The sequence below is a fragment of the Vulpes vulpes genome, chromosome 2 (assembly GCF_048418805.1).
Source record: "Vulpes vulpes isolate BD-2025 chromosome 2, VulVul3, whole genome shotgun sequence".
Lineage (NCBI taxonomy): Eukaryota > Metazoa > Chordata > Mammalia > Carnivora > Canidae > Vulpes > Vulpes vulpes.
This window is the reverse complement of record NC_132781.1, coordinates 159,794,271-159,813,401: the sequence shown is the minus strand read 5'-3', so window position 1 is coordinate 159,813,401 and position 19,131 is coordinate 159,794,271. Positions and strand designations below refer to the sequence as shown.

The 19,131-nt window shown below is 58.2% G+C and overlaps 1 protein-coding gene across 1 annotated transcript in view; it reads left to right on the top strand.

Moving 5' to 3' along the window:
• IGSF21 (immunoglobin superfamily member 21) overlaps positions 1–19,131 on the top strand; it is a 240,475-nt gene that overhangs the window by 209,461 nt on the left and 11,883 nt on the right. The window contains exon 5 of the mRNA XM_072751042.1: positions 16,750–16,865. Within this exon, the coding sequence (XP_072607143.1) occupies positions 16,750–16,865 (116 nt within the window). The remainder of the gene's footprint in view (positions 1–16,749; positions 16,866–19,131) is intronic.

Sequence of the window (19,131 nt, the reverse complement as noted above, 5' to 3'; positions counted from 1 at the left end):
TATGTACTTCTGATGCTTTTTAAAAGCCATCTGGCCATCTCCAGTCTGGCTCTGTTGCTCCCCTGCTGTGTGACTTGGGCAGTGAGTCCCCAGGAGGTCCTCCTGGGGCTGGTTCCTCGAGCTTTCCCATGAAGAGAAGCTCACCTGGGGCTGGTCAGTGCTCCCAGGGGAGAGGAGCCTACACCATGTGACAGAGCTGAGCTCACCTCCATGAGGCCAGGCCAGAACCTAGGATTTCCAGAGATCTGGAGCTCTGCTTTCTAATGCCAAATTCTTGAATCCTATCCAGCCTGGTGCCCATCTCTAGAAAAAGGAGCTCATTCCAGGACCAATAATTGGAGTGTCAAGGACCTCTCTTGACCTGGAAAGGAGAAATGTCTATGGCTCCAAGGTGGGTGGGGAGTCTGAGGGCTGAGGGCAGAGCCTGCACCCCTCAAAGATCTGGTGTTGCTTCCATGGATCTGAGCAAAAAGAAGAAACGCGGCTCTGCATCTCTGAAGGACGCTAAGTGGGAAAGCAGGCAGCGGTTTGCAGAACCCCTTTCGAGAAGCCTGCCTGTGCTCAGGACAGCCGTGGGGAGATGTGCGTCTCCCAGGTAGATCCAGCATGTGCCCCGAGTATGTGGCAGACCAGGGAACAGCTTAGGTCAATGGAGGGAGGCCGCTGGTCTGAGAATCCCTGGGGCGCCCCAAGCGGGGTGGCTGGGAGGCGAGACTCGAGACTCGGAGCTGCCACAAAGCCCTCTCCATAGCCCACGATGCCTGCTGGGTGGGAAATGATCGGTTCATTCCCTGTCTTGGAGCCTGAGCGGATAGCTGCCTGCTGGGCTTACACTAATTACATGAACTGGCCCCAGGCGATGGCAGTGGCCACAGGCTGCTAGCAGAAATAGGAGGAGGAGACGGGTTGGGATCCAAGCCAGAGCGACAGAGGAGCTTGGGGTGCAGAGGGAGAGAGCGCACAAACCCAAATCTCCATCTCCCACCCCAGAAGCCCCCAGGGTCCTGAGGACGAGGCCTGGGCACTTCTCTCTCCAGGCAGGCCCACCCCCAAGCCCCCTGCCCTCCTTGGCCCCCACCCCACCCACTCTGGGTGAGTGACAGTGAGTACCCAAGGGCCTCCTCATCGGAACGAGGAGAGGGCTGGGTGGTCCCCAGTGAAGAATTAGTCCTCTATTTGGGGAGATTGACTAGAAAAAGTGTTTACTCCGTTAGAGAGCTGAGGAGTGGTTATGGGGGTGGGCCTTGGATCCAGCCATAGATTTTAAACCCAGTTCTGGAACTCCCGATAATAAAAGCGGCAAGTATTTACTGAGCATTTACTACATGCCAGGCATGGTTCTGCTTTGCACCTGTTCACTCCCTGGCCTAACAGCCCCCTAAGGAGGGCCCACGATTACCTTCCCCTTTGTGCAAGTGTGAAAGCAGAGAGCCTACTGCACATGCCCAAGGGCACAGGCCTAGCAAGGGGAGAACTTGATTCGAACCCAGGCAGGCTGTCTCCAGAGCCTTCGGCAGAGCCCCCACCCTGCACTGGCAGGCGGTTTGTTTCATCTCCTGGGCCTGTTTCCCCATCTGCTAAATGGTGGTTACAGTAGCATCCCCCTGCTGGGACAGGAAACGTAAAGTCCCACGTCCTGACTCTGCTCACAGAGTGCGCTTAAAAGAAGCACTTGTCCTGACCTCCACCTTGGATATGTCAGTGGGCCCCAGGGGACAGGGTCAGAGCTGCAGGGAGTGACGCCACCCAGGGGGAGCTGTCCACGCCGGGCGGCAAGGACTGTCCCAGACTGGCACCGGCAGCAGGGGCCGAGCAAGAGCAGAGTCCCAGCTGCGGTCCAAGCCTCCCCAACCCCAGTTACGGCATCTGGAAACTGGGATGTGGAGGTCCCCGGCCCACGGGGCTGTGGCGGCTGGTGGCCTGGGTCTGCTGGCAGGTTCCAAGGGCAGGGCGGGCAGCCAGAGGGGGAGAGATGACACCAGCCAGCCCGGGGCTTGGGCCACAGGGGCCAGACATGCGAGGCGTTTCCATACAGAAGCCGCAGGACGTGAGGACCAACTGGGAAGATGGGAGCGGCTGTGGGAACATGGCAGGACCTGGCCCTGCTGGGGACGGTGGTCCCCAACTGTGGTCCCGCTCAGCAGACGGCGAAGGCGGGAAACGCGCTTTGGGGTGGAGAGGCCAGGGCTGCGTCCTAGGGACGTCTGCAGGCCTCCTCCCTGCTCGTTGGAGCTTCTGCGGGGACGGCGCGATGGGCAGCAGGGGCCCGAGACAGCTGGCAGGCGTCGGCTGCTGGAGGGGGCTGCAGCCCAGACGGCGGGGCCAGGTGGCCAGGGTCTTCTAGGCCGGACCGAAGAGCATGTTCGGGGAACGTGCGCTTAAGTGCCTTGAGTGCCCCAACCTGGCCAGGGACCCGGAGGAAGGATGCTCGCTCTGCCCGCCTGCCCGCCCACAGGCCTGCCGCTAGCCTAGGGCACCGGCTGAGAGCCAGTTCAGACAGGGGCCAGACAGATGGGTTTGGGGCTCGGAGGAGCACTTTGGAGCTAACTGGGTCATCTACCAAGGACAGTCACTTCCCAGCTCCGGCCCCAAAGGCCCGAGCCTGCTGACCGCCTCCTGGACAGGCTTCTAGAATCCTCCATCCCTCCCTGTCTGAACACGGCCCTGCCAAGAAGCCATGCCCTTGACTGCAGCCCACTCTGTGCCCTCAGCCACAGGCCCAGCACATTCCGTTACCCACTGTCCCACCCCTAGGCTCCCCGCCCCCAGGCTGGCCCCACGCGGCCTCAGTTACAGGGGACACACTGCTCGGAGAGGGCGGGGAACCTACCCCACATCCCACAGCAGTGAGCGGGCTGGGATTCGAGCTCGGGTCTTCTGGAAGGAGGAGCCCCTGATTCTCCCACTACACGAGGCCGCCAGGAAGACAGAATGTGGGGCAACACGGCAGCCACGCGGGCCCGGGCCGGACAGCAGCGCTCCTCTGCACAGGGACACACGCAGCCTTCGGGCCGCCCCGTCAGCTGCTCCTCCCAGCCATCTGGGGAGTCAGCAAGATCAGCATCCCCCGTGTTACAGAAGAGAAAGCCGAGTCTGCTCGTGGAGGAAGCCTGGAGTATGAACCCGGACCCAAGCGTTCTCTGATTTGTTTCCCCTGTGGGGACCCGAGGCCCCGAGCTGGGGTGGAGACAAGGCCTCCGAAGGGCCCGTTGGGTGCGATTCAGAAAGCTCCATAACCTCTCTGGCCCGTAACTGAGGCTGCAAGGAGCAGGGGGCTTAGCTGAGCAGCACGTGCTGCTTTTTGCGTCTTGCCCACTGGGCCACAGAGCGAATGTCACCAGCCTTCGTGTGAGGGAAACCAACCTTTCGCCCTCTCGTCCCTCACCCATACAAGTCCTGCTTCGACCACTATTATAAGTACCCACGACGTGGGTACTTGCTTTGGGGGAACAACTGAGACATTCCTCTTCACGTGGGATAGCCAGGCTAGAATAAGGGTGAATTTTGCAGCTACGGGTGTCAAACGTGACTCCAATATGTTGAATTCATTAATTTATTTGATGCTCACTACGCCAGGACATGGGTACTTGTATCGTTCCCGTTTTGATCAGGAGGGCACAGGCCCAGAGAGGGTAAGTAGCTTGCCCAAGCTCACCCAGCCAGCGAGCGGCGGAGCTTGTATTCAAACCCCAGACGGCCCGGCTGAGGAGCCTCTGCATAGCCTCTCACAGAATGGCCCTCTGTGCCCTCCTGAGCCAAGCTGGAGAGACCCCTCTGCTCCCGGGACTGTCTGGGCAGGTGGCTGCCGCCCCTGAGACCCTCGCCAGCTCCCTTGACTTTCAGGGTCTCGCAGACCCGGGGGCTCGGGCCTTGTTGCCGGGTTGCCTCTCTGCACCGACTACCTGCCCCTCTCGGCTGCAGCCTCCCGGACCCCACTGGAGCAGGCCTGCAGGTGCATCATTAAACCTTGACAAGTGGTAGGTCAGGGCGATGCTTTATCCCCTCCACCACCGGGAGCTGGATTTAGTGTCTCCGGCAGAAGGTAAACTTCCCCTCCCTGGGACAGGCCCCTTAATTACAAGTGATATGTGGCTGTTGAAACTGCAGCGCCTCGGGCCCAGTGATTTAAGGAGCAGGCGTGAGTCTGAGGGTACAGGTGTTAACAGAGCTGTGTGCGAGCCGGGAGGGAGGGCAGGGCAACTGTGGGAGGCAGTGAGCTGGCCCCTGGTGCGGGTCTGTTCCCTGCAGACACCCCTGGGGACACAGAAGGAATCCCACCGCCTCGTGTACAGGAGGGGAAACTGAGGCCAACTCCACACTCCAGCTTGGTTTGCCCTGGGGGTCAGCAGTCCTGTCTCTGCTGTCAGCTTGCAGGGCACCCCTGATAATCGCAATCATCTCAATTGCAAAAGCTAGCACCCACCAAGGGCTAATTTCGTGTCAGGCAGCGTCCCAGGTCCCTTATGAGCATTCTTCTGTTTGATGCGCATGCGTGCTGGTGAGAGTGTGGTTAGAGTCATTTCCACTTTACAGACCAGGAGCCTGAGGCTCTGAAAGAGGAAGCAACTTCCCTGCGATCCCGAGGCTAGTGAGCCACCAATGGAGATGCTCAGCCCCAGTCTCTGCATCCAGAGCCTGACGTCTAGGCTCCGGGGACAATGGAAGGATGTGAGACCCAGTGTCTGCCCTGCAGGAGTCCCTGAAGGATGAGGGAGACAGACAAGAACACAGGTTTCCAGAATCCAGGAGGAAGAAAATAAGGGGGGCCGGGAGGAGTAGGGTGCAAGCTGAGGGATGCTGGAGTTTCCAGGGGGAGGGACTCCTCCAGGAGGAGGCATCGGGGAGGCTTCATGGAGGAGGTGGTATATAGCTGGGCCTCGTAGGCCAGGGGCAGACCCACAGGGGCATTGCAGGCAGAAGGAGCCCTGTAGGCAACGGTGTGGGAGCAGGAAAGCCTGGCAAGTGGGGAGCACTCCTGTGTGGCAGGACCCCAAGGCACGGGTAAGGCGTGGGCACTAAGCTATGACAGTCATCACAGCAGCACTGGTGACAATGACATTTATTCAGCGTTTGCCAGGGGCCAGGCCAGGGTCTGAATACCTTACTTGAGAACCCTATCACGTAGAGATGATGATCTCCATGCTACAGACGAGGAAACAGGCACAGTGGGGGTGAGTGACTTGCCAAGGTCACCCAGCCAAGAGGTGGCAGGGCCAGGACCCGGCAGCGTGGCTCCAGAGCCCATATCGAGCCAGTTGCTGTGCCGAGTCCTGGCGGGATTCGGGGCACGGGGGAGGCTCTTCTCTCATGCTGGGCTGGCGCAGGCCCCGCCTGCCCTCTGTCCACCTGGCTTGGCCACAGGCAGAGAGGAGAGACGAGGCCAGAGCAGGGCCCTGCCTCCAGTGACATGTGTCCAGGGATGCCCCGGGAGCTGGATGGACCTGGGATTTGGGAGCAGAGGAGTTAGGGCAGAGCAGGAGGTGTTCACCGGGCACGATGCTTCTAGCCACACCCTCCCACCAGCTGACTCTCCTGTGGCCCCCCAAGCCCATCAGAAGAGAGACCCCAACTCCTGAGGATCCTCCCGAGATGGGGGGGGGCTGGCCCTGCTCTGCCAACCAGTCCCCCTGTGTCCCAGCTGCTCAGGGCTGTCTCCTCCTTTCTAACCTTGAAGCCTCCTGCTGTAGCTACTCTCCAGACCTGCTCCCTCAGAGCCACAGACGTGAGCAGGGATGTGATCCGGCCCTATCGCTGCATCACAGACGAAACCAAGGCTTTGAGTGAAAGCCGATGACACATGAGAAGCAGGGCCAGGTGGTGCCCGCAGGGTCGCAAGCCCGGGCTGGGGACCTGGGCTGGGAACCAGACACGGTTCCAGAGCTAGCCCTGGCCCTCGCCGGCCGAATGGCCGTGGACCTCTGCCTTTGGAAACCTGTCTGCCTCTGTAAAGCGGGGATAATAGCCCCTGCTTCCTGGGTTATGTGAGGCTCGAATGCATTAAAGCATTTAGCCAGGACCCTGCCCCTGAGTGACCCCCAGTGAGTGCAGATGATGGTCAAGTGCCCTCCCCAGCCCTCAGCCCTGCCCACTGTGTGCCGGGTACAGAGGGGGATACTCGCTGAGCAGACCTGCCCCCGCCTCCCTGTCACCCTGCAAACATCCGCTCAGCGCACACTGGCTGAGAACTGCCCTGTACTCCCCCCGCCGGGACCCCGGCCAGCAGAATGAACACGTGTCCCCAGCCCCCAGCATGAGGAGCTCTCAGGCTGGCAGCCAGAGTGAGCTGAGCGGTGTAGGCAAAGGCCAGCTACTCTTCCAGACCAGTGGCGGGAGTCGCTGTTCACAAATACGGTGGCCAGTGGGAATTGGACTCGCCCACACCAGGCGACCTGTAAAGCACTTAACAAACACAAGCTCAGCTCAGCTTCACAATGCCTGTGCGACTCATCGGTACTGTGACTAGGTACTAGCGCCTGTGCCTAGGTACCAGTGCCTGTGACTAGGCACTAGTGCTTGTGACTAAGTACTAGAGCCTGTGCCTAGGTATAGCGCCTTGACTAGGTACTAGCACCTGTGACTAGGTACTAATGCCTGTGCCTAGGTACCAGTGCCTGTGACTAGGTACTAGAGCCTGTACTAGGTACTAGCGCTTGTGACTAAGTACTAGAGCCTGTGCCTAGGTATAGCGCCCTGACTAGGTACTAGCACCCATGCCTAGGTACTAGCACCACCTTGACTAGGTACTAGCGCCCATGCCTAGGTACTAGGGCCTGTGACTAGGTACTAGCACTTATGCCTAGGTACTAGCATCTATGCCTAGGTACTAGCACCCGTGCCTAGGTACTAGCACCTTGACTAGGTACTAGTGCCTGTGCCTAGGTACTAGAGCCTGTGACTAGGTACTAGAGCCTGTGACTAGGTACTAGCGCCCATGCCTAGGTACTAGTGCCGTGCCTAGCTACTAGCACCTGTGCCTAGGTACTAGAGCCTGTGACTAAGTACGAGCACCTGTGACTAGGTACTAGAGCCCATTCCTAGATACTAGGGCCTGTGACTAGGTACTAGAGCCTGTGCCTAGGTACTAGCGCCTTGACTAGGTACTAGCACCTATGACTAGGTACTAGAGTCTGTGACTAGGTACTAGCGTCTGTGCCTATGTACTAGCGCCTGTGCCTAGGTACTAGTGACTATGACTAAGTACTAGCACCTGTGACTAGGTGCTAGAGACCATGCCTAGGTACTAGGGCCCGTGTCTAGGTACTGGGGCCTATGCCTAGGTACTAGCACCTTGACTAGGTCCCGAGGTGGGAATGCACCTGCTGAGGGTAGAGGGTCCAGAGATGAGTAGGTGGCCGAGGCCCCGCACATGGGGCCCCGGCCAGGCCGGCGCGAGAGGCGGCCTCCCCCAAATCGAGCCCCTCCACCCCTGCCCACAGCTGCTCCTGTGGGGACTAATGCTTGGCTCGGCCTCACCCAGCTTTTAAAAGAAGACACATCCCACAGACGTGTGACAGGTGCGGGTACGTGTTGGCCAGAGGACCTGGCCGGTGGTGGGAGTGCTCCCTGGCCAGTTCGTGAACTTCTGCCTGGGTTCGAGAATTTCCATCATAAAATGTCGGGGAGAGAACACGCACCATCCCTGTGGCCCCAATACCCATTCTCCAGGCCTTCTCCCCCCTCCTACCTTGTCCCCCACCCCCGAATTTGCTTTATGAGAAGCAAGTTTCAAGAATGATTTACCTGCCCCCTGACTCCGGAAATCAATCCTGAGATGCTGAGAGAGCAGGGAGACGCCTCTGCAGAGGCCTCCGCTGGGAGAGAGGGCTCCGAGCTGGGTGCTGGGGCTCTGCTGGGAGCTCGGCTGGGGTGGCACCTGCCGTGTTCTTCCGTTCACACAAGTGACCCGCGTGGACCGGTGACACCGGTGTCACCCTCGCTCTGTGGACGAGGCCAGGGAGCTAGCAGCTGCCTACAGGTTATACTGACTGTGGACAGGAGGGCGGGGACTTCGGGGTCAGGGGCCCCGGGCCCTGGGTGGGCGAGGTCAAGGGTGAGCCCTGTTCTGAGCCCCAGAATACAAAGGTGTTGGGGGGGGGGGGTGGTCAGTTCTGCTGACCGGGGGCAGGTGAGGGGGGGAAGGGAAGGTCTCTAAGCATCTCCGAGCTCCCGCCCGCTGCTCTCCGGGGGGCACGGAGGTGGGGGAGAAGGCATAGAGCCAGCTGAACTTGAGCTCAGCTGAAAGAACTTCAGCTGGGTGCCGCTGCCCCGGCCAGATCGTGGACGTGCTTTCTTCCCACTTGCCAGGGCCTCCCAGGCTTCCGCAGGCCTCCGCAGGCGTCTTTCATAAAGCGGCGGATATGGCACCTGGTGAAATCGCCCATGTGTGTAATATATACCTCTGGGAGACATTGAAAACATCCTCCGAAGAGCCAGCCTCGCTGCTATTTAGAACGGATTCATGTCACACCCCATAGATTTCATCTCTGCAGAAATGGCACCTATCATGGGCCTGAACACATTTGCTCTATTGCCACATCAACTACAGTGGCGTGGAGGGGCTGAGCCCGCCGCCACGGAGCCCGCCGCTGCGGACGGCTGCTGGGCAGGCTGCCTCCAGCCAGGGAACCCCCGGGCCCCGGGAGGGCCCACGGGGGACTGGCGGCCTCGGAGCCCAGTCAGAAGCTGCGAGCACTGGCGCAGCGGCCAATCAGGGCATGAGCCCAAAGTTAAAACCCCTTGTGATGGGGGGTGGGTGGGGGATGCTTCAGGGATTTGAGGTCCTTCGGCTGCTGCAGAGAGCTGGAGCCTCCGGACGGTGTTCCCCTTGCCCTGTCTGCTCTCCCCGAGTCTTGCCCTCCCAGCCAGCAATAATTTCCGCTGTTTCCTGAGCACCCACGGTGCACTGAGCTCTTGGTGCACAGAACACCTCCAGGGGGCGGGTCATATTACCCCTACCCTGGAGATGAACCCACGGAGGCTCACAGAAGTCAGAGAGGAGTGGTTCTCCCACTGAGCTTGCTGGAGAACCTCCTGGAAGGCTTCTTAAAACCCAGGTGGCTGGACCCCCACCCTGCCCTCCCTGGGTGGTTCCGGCAGGTCTGGAAGCGGGGTCAGGGATTTGCCTTTTACGAGCTCCAGGGTGAGGCCGATGCTGCGGGTCCAGGGAACACACTTCGAGAGCCACCAGGTTAAAGGTGTGTAGTGTAGGATTTTGCACCAGAATACAAATCCAGCTCCGACGCTAAAACCTGTGGCCCGGCCTCCCCACCACCCCTCTGAGTGTGTGTGTGTGTGTGTGTGTGCACGCGCGCATGCAGGGTTTTATTTCTCCATCAGCAATAACCCGAGTTGGAACCCGCTCTGCCCAGCCTCACCGATTCTCTGCTTCCCGGGCTCCCCGCTCCCTCCCGGCTCCCCCCGCTCCCCCCCCCAGAGCAGCCAGCCAGGGCCTCCAGTTGGGGTTGTTAATTTTATCTTCCATCACTGCGAGAGCACAACAGCTGGCAGGGGAGGGGCGAGGCAGGTGAACGGGTGCTGAGGGGAAGGTGGGGGGATGGATTACGCCTGCAGCCGCTGAAAGGTCCCCCCCCCCCACCACCCGCCTTCGAGACCCTGTGCACTCGGAAGGGCCCCCATCTCCGGGCAGGGAGGGTCCCAGGTCGTGCCCACCCACACTGGCCATGGCCTAGCCCAGGTCCCCACCCCTCACGTGGCATCATCAGCACGCGGGCTCCCACTCACTGGCAAGTTGGGCGGGGGGGCCGAGCAGCTGCCACGTAGCAGGGCCCGCTGCAGCCCATGGAGGCACAGACGCTGCGTTTGTCTCTCTTGTCACTGATGGTGGCTCCATTTGGGGGCTTTTTGTCAAGGTTTTTTTTTTTTTTTCCTCCCTCGGCTGCTGTTACTACTCAGTTCAATATTTAATTTTCCCATAAACCAAAGAGCTATGCTTCTCCCCCGATCTTTTTTCTTGCTGGAGTCTCCCCCTCCCACTGGTGGACCTCCTAGGGCTTCTGTCGGAGGGAGGGTCCTGGGGCGGGAGGCCCAGAGATTTCAGCCCCTCCGAATGGGGCAGGGACTGGAAGGCACGACCCGGGGGGGGGGGGTCCCTCCCCACCCACTCATGGGACTGTCCCTCGTTCATGGAACGGATATTTATTGAGCGAGTCCCTGTGTGTCTGGCACTAGGGATGTGACCATAGACAAGAAGCGTCCCCTGCCCTCTGGTGCTCACATTCTAGTGGGGGCGTCAGCGAGAAAGCCCAGATGCAAACGAATGTACGTACGAATGGAACATGCGATGTGCTTTGTGAAGAAGTGGCAGAGCGTTGTGACAGAGAATAAATGGGGGGCCCAGCCTAGGTTGGAGGTGACATCTGAGCCGATACTTGAAAGATGAGCAAGACCCAGCCGAGCAGAAAACTGAGCGGAGGGCTGCAACAAGTGCAAAGGCCCTGGGGTTCAAAGGCGTTGAGGGTGTTCATGGACCGCCCCCCACCCCCCGAGGCTCGGCGTGTTTGGGGCACAGGAAGGGGAAGGTGGCCTCGGTCCAGGCAAGGCAGGGTCCACAGCATTATAGGGTCTCCTGGGATTCCTTCTGCAAGCAGGCTGTGTGCTTGCCTGTGCCGGGAGAGACGAGGGAAGGAAGGAAGGGAGGAAACAGGAATTGAACTGCCGTGTGTCAGGCCTGCGCCAGCTCTGAGGTCAGGTGGAGCAAAGACAAAGCTCCAGACTTCAGGGAGCACGGCCTCGCGGAGAAACAGACGCAGACCCAGGACACAGTGACAAGCACCCGTGAGAATGACAAAACAGAACTCCCCGGGAATCCTGAGCATAAGCCCCAACCCAGCCTGGCAAAGTCCCGGAAGACTGCCTGGAGGAGGCAGCGCCGGAGGCCAGCCCTCACGGGTGAGGCGGAGTTAACCAGCAGAAGGACTGGTTCCCGCAGGGCAGGGGAAGGCCGTGGGGGTGCAGAGGGAACCTTGGGCAGCTCAGCGCGGCTGGAGCAGGGTGGCTGCCTGGAGGGGGTGCTCCTTTGAGCAAGAGAGACCTGTGGAAAGAATGGAAAGAAACGGAGATGGGGGATCTCCTCCCCCCCCCAAAAAGGGAAAAAATTAAAAAAGGGAACATGGGGGGACATTTATAGTCACACATGACACTTTTATATTAAGAGGGTGGCTCTCTTTTTTTTTTTCTTTTTTTTTTTTCCTGAAATACGGTTAATGACCGGTTGCTGATTGAAAGGAAGGCAGTCAATAGAGCAGGCGTGCTGAGAGGAAAGAATGGATTTTTGCAAATAATATAATTTTGAACTTGTCTTTTCCCTCCCCCACCCCTCCCCAAATCTAATTGATTACCACCCCGTGATAAATGACACTCAGAGCAGGCGTGGGCTCGGCGCCGACGCTCGGTGGTATGCAGGGAACAGGCGGCTGTCATCTCCTCCAGACACTGGCCACTCCTGGAAGGGAGAGAGGCTCCCTCAGCGCGGGGAGGGCTGTGGGCAGTCGAAGGGGTGATGCACGTAATCCTTTTACGTTTGTGCACTTTGTCGTCCTTATAGCGGGTTCTTGTCTGCTGGCTCTTCTCAAAAATCCCGGAAGCAGAAACGTTAGCAGGTTGTGCTTTATTGAACCCATTTTGCGGATTGGAAGATCGTCGCCCATCTGGGGGCGTCAACCATGGTCCCACGGGCTGTTGGTGGCAGAGCCGGCGCTGGCCCCTCGGTGGGACTGTTGTCTGAGCCCATAGTCCGGCGGGGGCGGGGGAGGACCTCACGGGCAAGGAGGGGACTTAACTCCCGTAGACGCAGGTAGACACGGGCCTGCTGGGGTTTGTGTAAGAGCAGGTTTGTGTTCTCACATTTCAAAGGCCACCGGCTGATCTACAGCGCCGAGAACCATCGCGTTATCTTCAAAGCGAGTCACGATGACCGAAACGAAGTTCTGCTTTCAAGATAAAGACGGGCAATATTTCAGAGTTAATTTCATAAAAACCCATCACCCCACCATTGCCTCACGGTCAAGAATAAAATAACCGCAAGCCCTGCGTCCGGGGACGAGCGTGGGCCAGGGCCGCAGACATGGGCTGATGCGACACAGAATGGGTCAGAGAAACTTCCAGCAGCAATCCTCTCTGCTTCGGACGAAGTCACACAAACCTGGGAAGTTGACTGGCTCGACTTGGGATCGGGGGGACTCAGGGGACGCCTGTTTGGCCGTCGACGTGTAGAGCCGGTGGGGGGCTTCCTACTGCCCCGGGCTGAGTGTGTGCCACGAGCCTGGGAGCGGCTTGTGGACTCTGAAGCTCTGCTCAGGTGTGGGCTCTCGCCGCCAGGACTGCTACCATTTATCCCCTCCCCGATCCAAATACACCCGCTCGGTGTCTCTTCCCCTGAGGAGGGTCCTTTTGGGTAAATGCTGTGGGTGGGCTCCCCCGGCCACCTAAGAGAGCACTGCACCAGCACAGACACCCCTGAAGGTGCATCCTCGGAGTCCGTAGGGACCAGACACTCGTAGTGGGTGCACTGGGTTCTTTGTGGATTCTTTGCCTTATATGCCACATGGATCACAGCCAGGTGATCCTGGAGCCCGGCTTGGAACTCGGAGATTACTCTTCTCCAGACGGTTGCATGGAATTTATGCCCGTGCGTGCGTGCATGCTGCAGGTCACCTGCCTTTGACTGGACACTGCTCCCGGGACCACAGGGTCTACCCCAGGCATGGGGCACATAGGGGGTTGCTTGCTTTGACCTTGGTCAGATCTGTAAGAGGGATGGGCATGGAGATGAGAATAGAGATGAGGATGGGAAGGCCCGCGAGTTGGGAAGAGAGCAGAGCTGGGGATGGAGTGGACCAGGTGCAGAGGGAGGCAGGGATGAGGATGCAGCCGGGGGGTGGAGTGGGGGGGGGGAGCTGTGCTTAGTGGAGAGACGGGAAGGGGAGGAGGAACAGGGAGAGGATGATGTGATGTGTGGAGGGAAGCATCCGTAAACAGCCAGGGACTCCCAGGTGTAGACAGCTCCCTGACTGCCTGCACTCAGATCCCTCCACCGCAAGACAGGAGGCGAGATGCAGAGTGACATTTTCCTAGGACACGGCGACTGAGGAATATGTTGATGGGGAGATAGGAAGCCGGGGCTGTCCACGCTGATATTAGCAGCTCTGCTGTGTCATCGTCCATACAACTGAAATCTGTTATTGTCTTATGAGCTTGATTAGCTGTACATGTTGCTAACACCTGCTCAGAAATATAACGAGGGACAGGAACACGTCTCCCAATCAGGGCCTGCGTGGGCGGCGTGCGTGACGTGGGTGCAGATCTCCAGGATGGGGATGTGTGCGTGTGCAGATGTGCGGGGGACGGGGCGGGGGGGTGGTTGGGGCACCCGTGCTCTGCAAGGAACCCTGGCCGGGGTCTGGAAGTCCTGAGTGCCAGTCTCGGCTCTGCCACTGGCTTCCAAATCTGTCCCTCTCTCTGACCTCAGTTTGCTTACTCGTCAGATAGCAGGTCTAGACCGGTGTCATCCAACAGAAACGCCACTTGCCAGCCACGTATGTCATTGTTGAGTTTCCTAATCACCGCGTTGAGAAAAGTATTCAAAGGTGAATTAAATTTAATAATATATGCATTAAGTCCAGGAGAGCCCACAGTTTCAACATATAAAATTTATATTGAAATCCACATTTCAATATAAAATATATTTGTCATATATTTGACTTTCTTTTTGAAATGGCCTTCGAAAGGCAGCGTGTACTTTACAATTACGCACGGGAGCTCAAAAAAGCCACGTTTCAAGGGCTCAACAGCCTCATGGGGCTGAGCTGACTGCTATGTGGGAAGGTGCCAGTCTAGGGCATCTTCTGTTCTTCTCACTAAACCGTGAAGGCCCCAAAGGCAGAGAGACCTTTAATTCTCGTGGCCAGTAGCAAGGAACCTCAAGAAAGAATGTTAGTAAATAATCCCGCTAATAAGTGCAACTGACACGTATCGGATGCGCTTTCAGGCCACCGTTCATCCAGTCGCTGCAGGTACCCTGTGATTCCGTTTTGCGGGTAGGGAGATCGAGGTTCAGAGAGGTTCGACCACTTGCCCAAGGTCACACAGCCAGTAGCAAGTGGTACAGCCAGTCTTTGAACTCTGGGTCGTCTGATTTACAGCCCACGCTTTTAACCACTGCGCTGTACTACCTCCCGGATGACGGCGATGCAAACGGTAAGGAGCACCGCGGCACTGCGTCTGGCAAGCTGACAAGCCATCCTGTAAGCATCCTGTCATCTGCTCCTGAAAGCAGTCCTATGAGGAAGGTTCTAAGGCTCTCGATGAAAGTGAGGGGAAAATGAGTGACATTGAAGACGCCCCTGCCATTTCTGGGCCTGTCGGATTCTTGGAGGGTCTAACTTACACCTGCGCGTGCACCACCATGGGTAGCACCAGAGTTTTCTGCTAAAGCTCTAATTGGCACGGCCCCTTCGTCTCTGGGGTAGCCCAGTCAAGGACAGCCGCCCACAGGAGACCCCCCACCCCGACCCAGGGACCTGCATGGCCGGGCTTCCACAGAGGCTGAGCTGTGCCAGTAAATGAGGGTTCCATAGGTGCATCCTTAGGGCTCGAGGTGCCGACACACACGAGCTCCTTCCTTCATTCCGAAGAGCGGGGCGGCACAGCCCCATGTCCGAGTCATCGAGCTCGGGCTCCAATCCCGACTCTGTGGAACCCCAGGCGGTCTCCTTGGCCTCTTCCGTCTCCCATCTGTAAAATGGGCATAAATAAACCCACCTCTCAGACTGATGGGGAGGCTGAAACGAATTCACCCCATGGCGGGCCTGGAACAGCGCGCTCCTGGCTCTTCGGCGTTGGCCGACGGCAGGTTCTGGCTGTGCGGCCCCAGGTGTTTCTCGGGGGTTCGGGAAAAGTCGGATTGCAGAATGTGGGGCTGCCGGGTAATGGCCGTGTTCCGGCGTGTGTTTCCCCTCTCCGAATTCCAACCCCACTTACCATCTGTTTCATACAATCTCACACTTAATTACAATTCTCCGTCTATTGTTTGCCCACTGCTTCCCCTTCACGCCGCTTCCCTTGCCAATAGCACAGCACGCGGCGGCGGCCCGAACGGATGAATGGCTCGTACCTGGCTTCGTCGCACTAGGCCTTAAAATAGAGTTGCCAGGCGGCTGTCACCCCACCCCACCGCCCCCAGCCTGTGGGCTTCTGGACACCGTGTCTCACCACGGGGCGCCTATAGCAGGTGCCTGGCGCCATGCCCGGCACCTAGTAGGTGTCAGGAACTGTTTCTGGAACTTAATTAAACTTTGCCAGAGTGAAAACCCCCTGCAGGAAGGAAAGGCCCACGGCGATCCATTCTCTCTGCTTCCCCCGTCGCACTTGACCCAAGGCTGGACAGTCTTACCCAAGTCGGGTTCTCAGATTCTGGCTCCTGTCCTGGCTGAGCGCGAGGGGGCCGGGGAGATTAATAGTGGGAATCCGAAGAGTAGCAGGTCCCTACCATGTGCTGAGCCCTCGCACGCCTCGTCACTGGTCCGTCCTTCTACCTATGTCTGCCCGGCTTTGCTCCCCAATTTAGTGAATCGGGGGAACGGAGGCTCACAGTTTTGGTAAGTTGCCCAAGGACATGGAGATGTGGTGACGTGGCTGGGATTTGCACCTCGGAGTTCCTGATGGCTCCATCTGTGTCCTTTCCAACACCCCACGGTGCCCGGGAGCTCTGGCTTTGTCACACCAGCCGGTGGTGGCCGGTGAACAGAGCAGCGTGAGCCGGCGGGAGGCAGGCCCAGCCAAAAGGAGGCAACTTCCAGGAAGAAAGGAAAGAAGCAGCTCTTGACTCTAAATAGCTCTCAAAGTCCTCTAATCTCTACTGCCCTCACCCCGCTCTAAATGGTCAGCCTGTGTAGCCTGAGTCACACTCTGTGTTTTCAGTCTCCAAAATGCAACTCAGAGCATGTCTCAGCTCTTGCCTACAACCTTCAATGGCTCCCCGCTGCTCCCGGGACAAAGAAGAAAACCCATAACCAGTGGTGTGCTGGGAAAGCCCCTCTCTGGGGGCTGCGGCAGAAGAAGGAGAGATACAAAAAGCCCTGATTTATAGTGGCGGCCAATTTCCGTGGTGTAAAGATGCCCGCTGTGGCTGATTTCGGGCTACCAGCGGCTCGACAACTGCTTGACAACAGTCCTGAAAATGGCACATTTGAGCCTCATGAGCCGTTAGGAACCGGCCCCAGCACACGCCTGCAAGCGCTAACCTACCGTCAGCGGCTCTTCCCTGCATCCCCCAGGCCCCCGGGCACCACATCCCCCCATCCCCACTGCCGCTGCCACGGCCTCCCACCAGCCCCTGCCCTGGGCCAACATGCTCCTTTGCATGCGCCGCTGTTCCCTCCACCTGCCACACTTGTCCTCCAGCGGCTCTTGCTTCCTCGGTAGCAGCACAGTCACCTCCTCAGGCTTGCCCAGGGACCTCTTCACACCCATTGTACCTCCCGGGATCTGACGCCCTTCACTCCTTTACCTGTGCCCTGGGCTCCATTCGGGCTCACCCTGCCCAGGAGGCTGTGAGCCCCGTGAGGCAGGACCCTCATCTGTGCGCCCAGCCCCGACGCTGCTCTCACTATGGTTGATGCCGGTGCAGTCGTGCTCCCAGCAGCCGCAGGGGACCTGGCCCATCTTAGGTCATCAGTGAACTCCCAAATCTTCCATTAAAGCCTTTGTGTCGCTGTGCTTCCCTCCCGGTAGCTCCCCCCACCTCCATCGAAGTGGTGGCCGCGGACATGCCAGCCCCCTTCAGCCGCTACCAAGCCCAGAACTTCACGCTGGTCTGCATCGTGTCTGGAGGGAAGCCAGCCCCCATGGTGAGTCCCCCTGGAGTGCCCAGCCCCTCCCCGCCCCCTGCCGGACCACCCTTCTCTGTGGCCTGTCCTACATGGGGCTTGATCTCAAGACTCTGAGATCATGATCTGAGCCGAAATCGAGAGTCAGATGCTTAACTGACCGAGCCACTCAGGCGCCCCAAAATTTTCCGCTTTTTTAGAAGCAACAGGACCTGTTTGGTCTCATGAATTATATGAACCCTCACGTATAAGACATTTAGAAGTGAAGGAAGGGCAAGTTGTCCTTACTGACGCCTGGAGAACCTGTGTGGGCCCCTCAGGGTTCCCTGACCCGTACTGGGATCCATGGGCTACATGCTCCCCAGGCCCCCTCCAAGAGAACTGTTTACTACTCTTGCCCCTGTGAGTTCCATCCATCACTAGGATTAGGGAGGGGTTGGGGCTGCAGTGGAGGAGGGTAGGGTTAGAGTTCAAGGCGGGGAGACCACACATTGCAGACCCTGAATGTCTCATAAGCATGATGCAGTGGGGTGACCTAGGGACCCAGGCCAGCTTCACCTCAGGACCTAGGCCCAGATAGACCCACTTCTCAGGGCAGGGCAGTAAACAGGTGCAGAAAGAGTCAATACAGGGCAGTGGGAATGTGCCCACAGGCACAGATGGGGCAGTAAACAGGTGCCCATGGGCATAGGTGGGGCAGTAGGCAGGTGCCCATGGGTACAGATGGGGCAGTAAACAGGTGCCCACAAGCACAGGTGGGGCAGTAAATAGGTGCCCACAGGCACAGGTGGGGCAGTAGGCAGGTGCCCACAGACACAGATGGGACAGTAAACAGGAGCTCACAGGGGCAGTAAACAGGTGCCCATAGGCACAGGTGGGCAGTAGGCAGGTGCCCATGGGGACAGATGGGGCAGTAAACAGGTGCCCACAGACACAGATGGGGCAGTAAACAGGTGCCCACGGGCACAGGTGAGGCAGTAGGCAGGTGCCCATGGGCACAGGTGGGCAGTAGGCAGGTGCCCATGGGCACAGGTGGGGCAGTAGGCAGGTGCCCATGGGCACAGGTGGGCAGTAGGCAGGTGCCCATGGGGACAGATGGGGCAGTAAACAGGTGCCCACAGACACAGATGGGGCAGTAAACAGGTGCCCACGGGCACAGGTGAGGCAGTAGGCAGGTGCCCACGGGCACAGGTGGGGCAGTAGGCAGGTGCCCACGGGCACAGGTGGGGCAGTAGGCAGGTGCCCATGGGCACAGGTGAGACAGTAGGCAGGTGCCCACAGGCATAGGTGAGGCAGTAGGCAGGGCTGCAGAGACAAGCCTTCAGTGAGGCCCTTCCCCCTCCACCTGTACTTCCAAGGAGACAAATAAAAAGGCAATTTCAAACCCAGCGATTGCTGAGAGCAGGACATGGCACCCGAATTTCCCCCTTTGGAGCCCAAAAGAGGTCTGGCCTCCCCATAATCAGACAAGCCGGTCTTTTTCTCCAAAGAACAACTTCTTTTTGGAGGGGCATGAAGAAAGGTTCCTTACCCCCGGGCCTGAGGGAAGACTCCCCACCCCCAGCCCCCACCTGTTCCTGACATTTAAGATACGGCAGTAAAATATTCAATTTCGTATCTATATGTAGCTGAATATACGTATAGATGTAAGCGACATCTCTCTCCCTGTCTCTCTATCTCTCTGTCTCTCTCTCCACACACACAAGATCCTTAATTCCCCACATTCCAGGCATCTTACGTTTGCCTGGGACGTCAGATCAGAACTTAAAAAGAAATCTTTGGTATAAATTACAAACCTGCATTTGAAGCACTTTTCAAAGAAAGAAAGAAAAATCCAAAGCAGGTTGTTATGTGCATAGGAGACTCCTCGTTGGAGCTGTAAACCCTGACAGCTTCTCCCAGCCCCAAGTTTCCTCCCCTCGCCCTCCCCCTCCCCCAAGCCCCCCTCCCTCCCTTCACCTGCACCAGCATCCCCAGAAAGCTGCTTCCTGCCCTCCCCTCTCCATGTCTCCCATCCATTTATTTACCTGATTTATTAAAAAATACACCCCATCCCCACAGTCCTCTGGGCACACCTTCCAAAATTAAAAGACAGCAAATTAAATTAACTGCCGCCTCTCAAAACTTGAATTCTCCATTAGCAGAAAAAACGAGGAGACGCGCCCGTTTGCCTCATCCCCACCCCTCGCTGGCTCCCACACACACCTGTGTCCTTCCTCCCTGTCGCACCCACGCGGAGATCCTTTTCTCTTCATTCTTCTTCCAACAACAACAGCGGCTCAGTTTA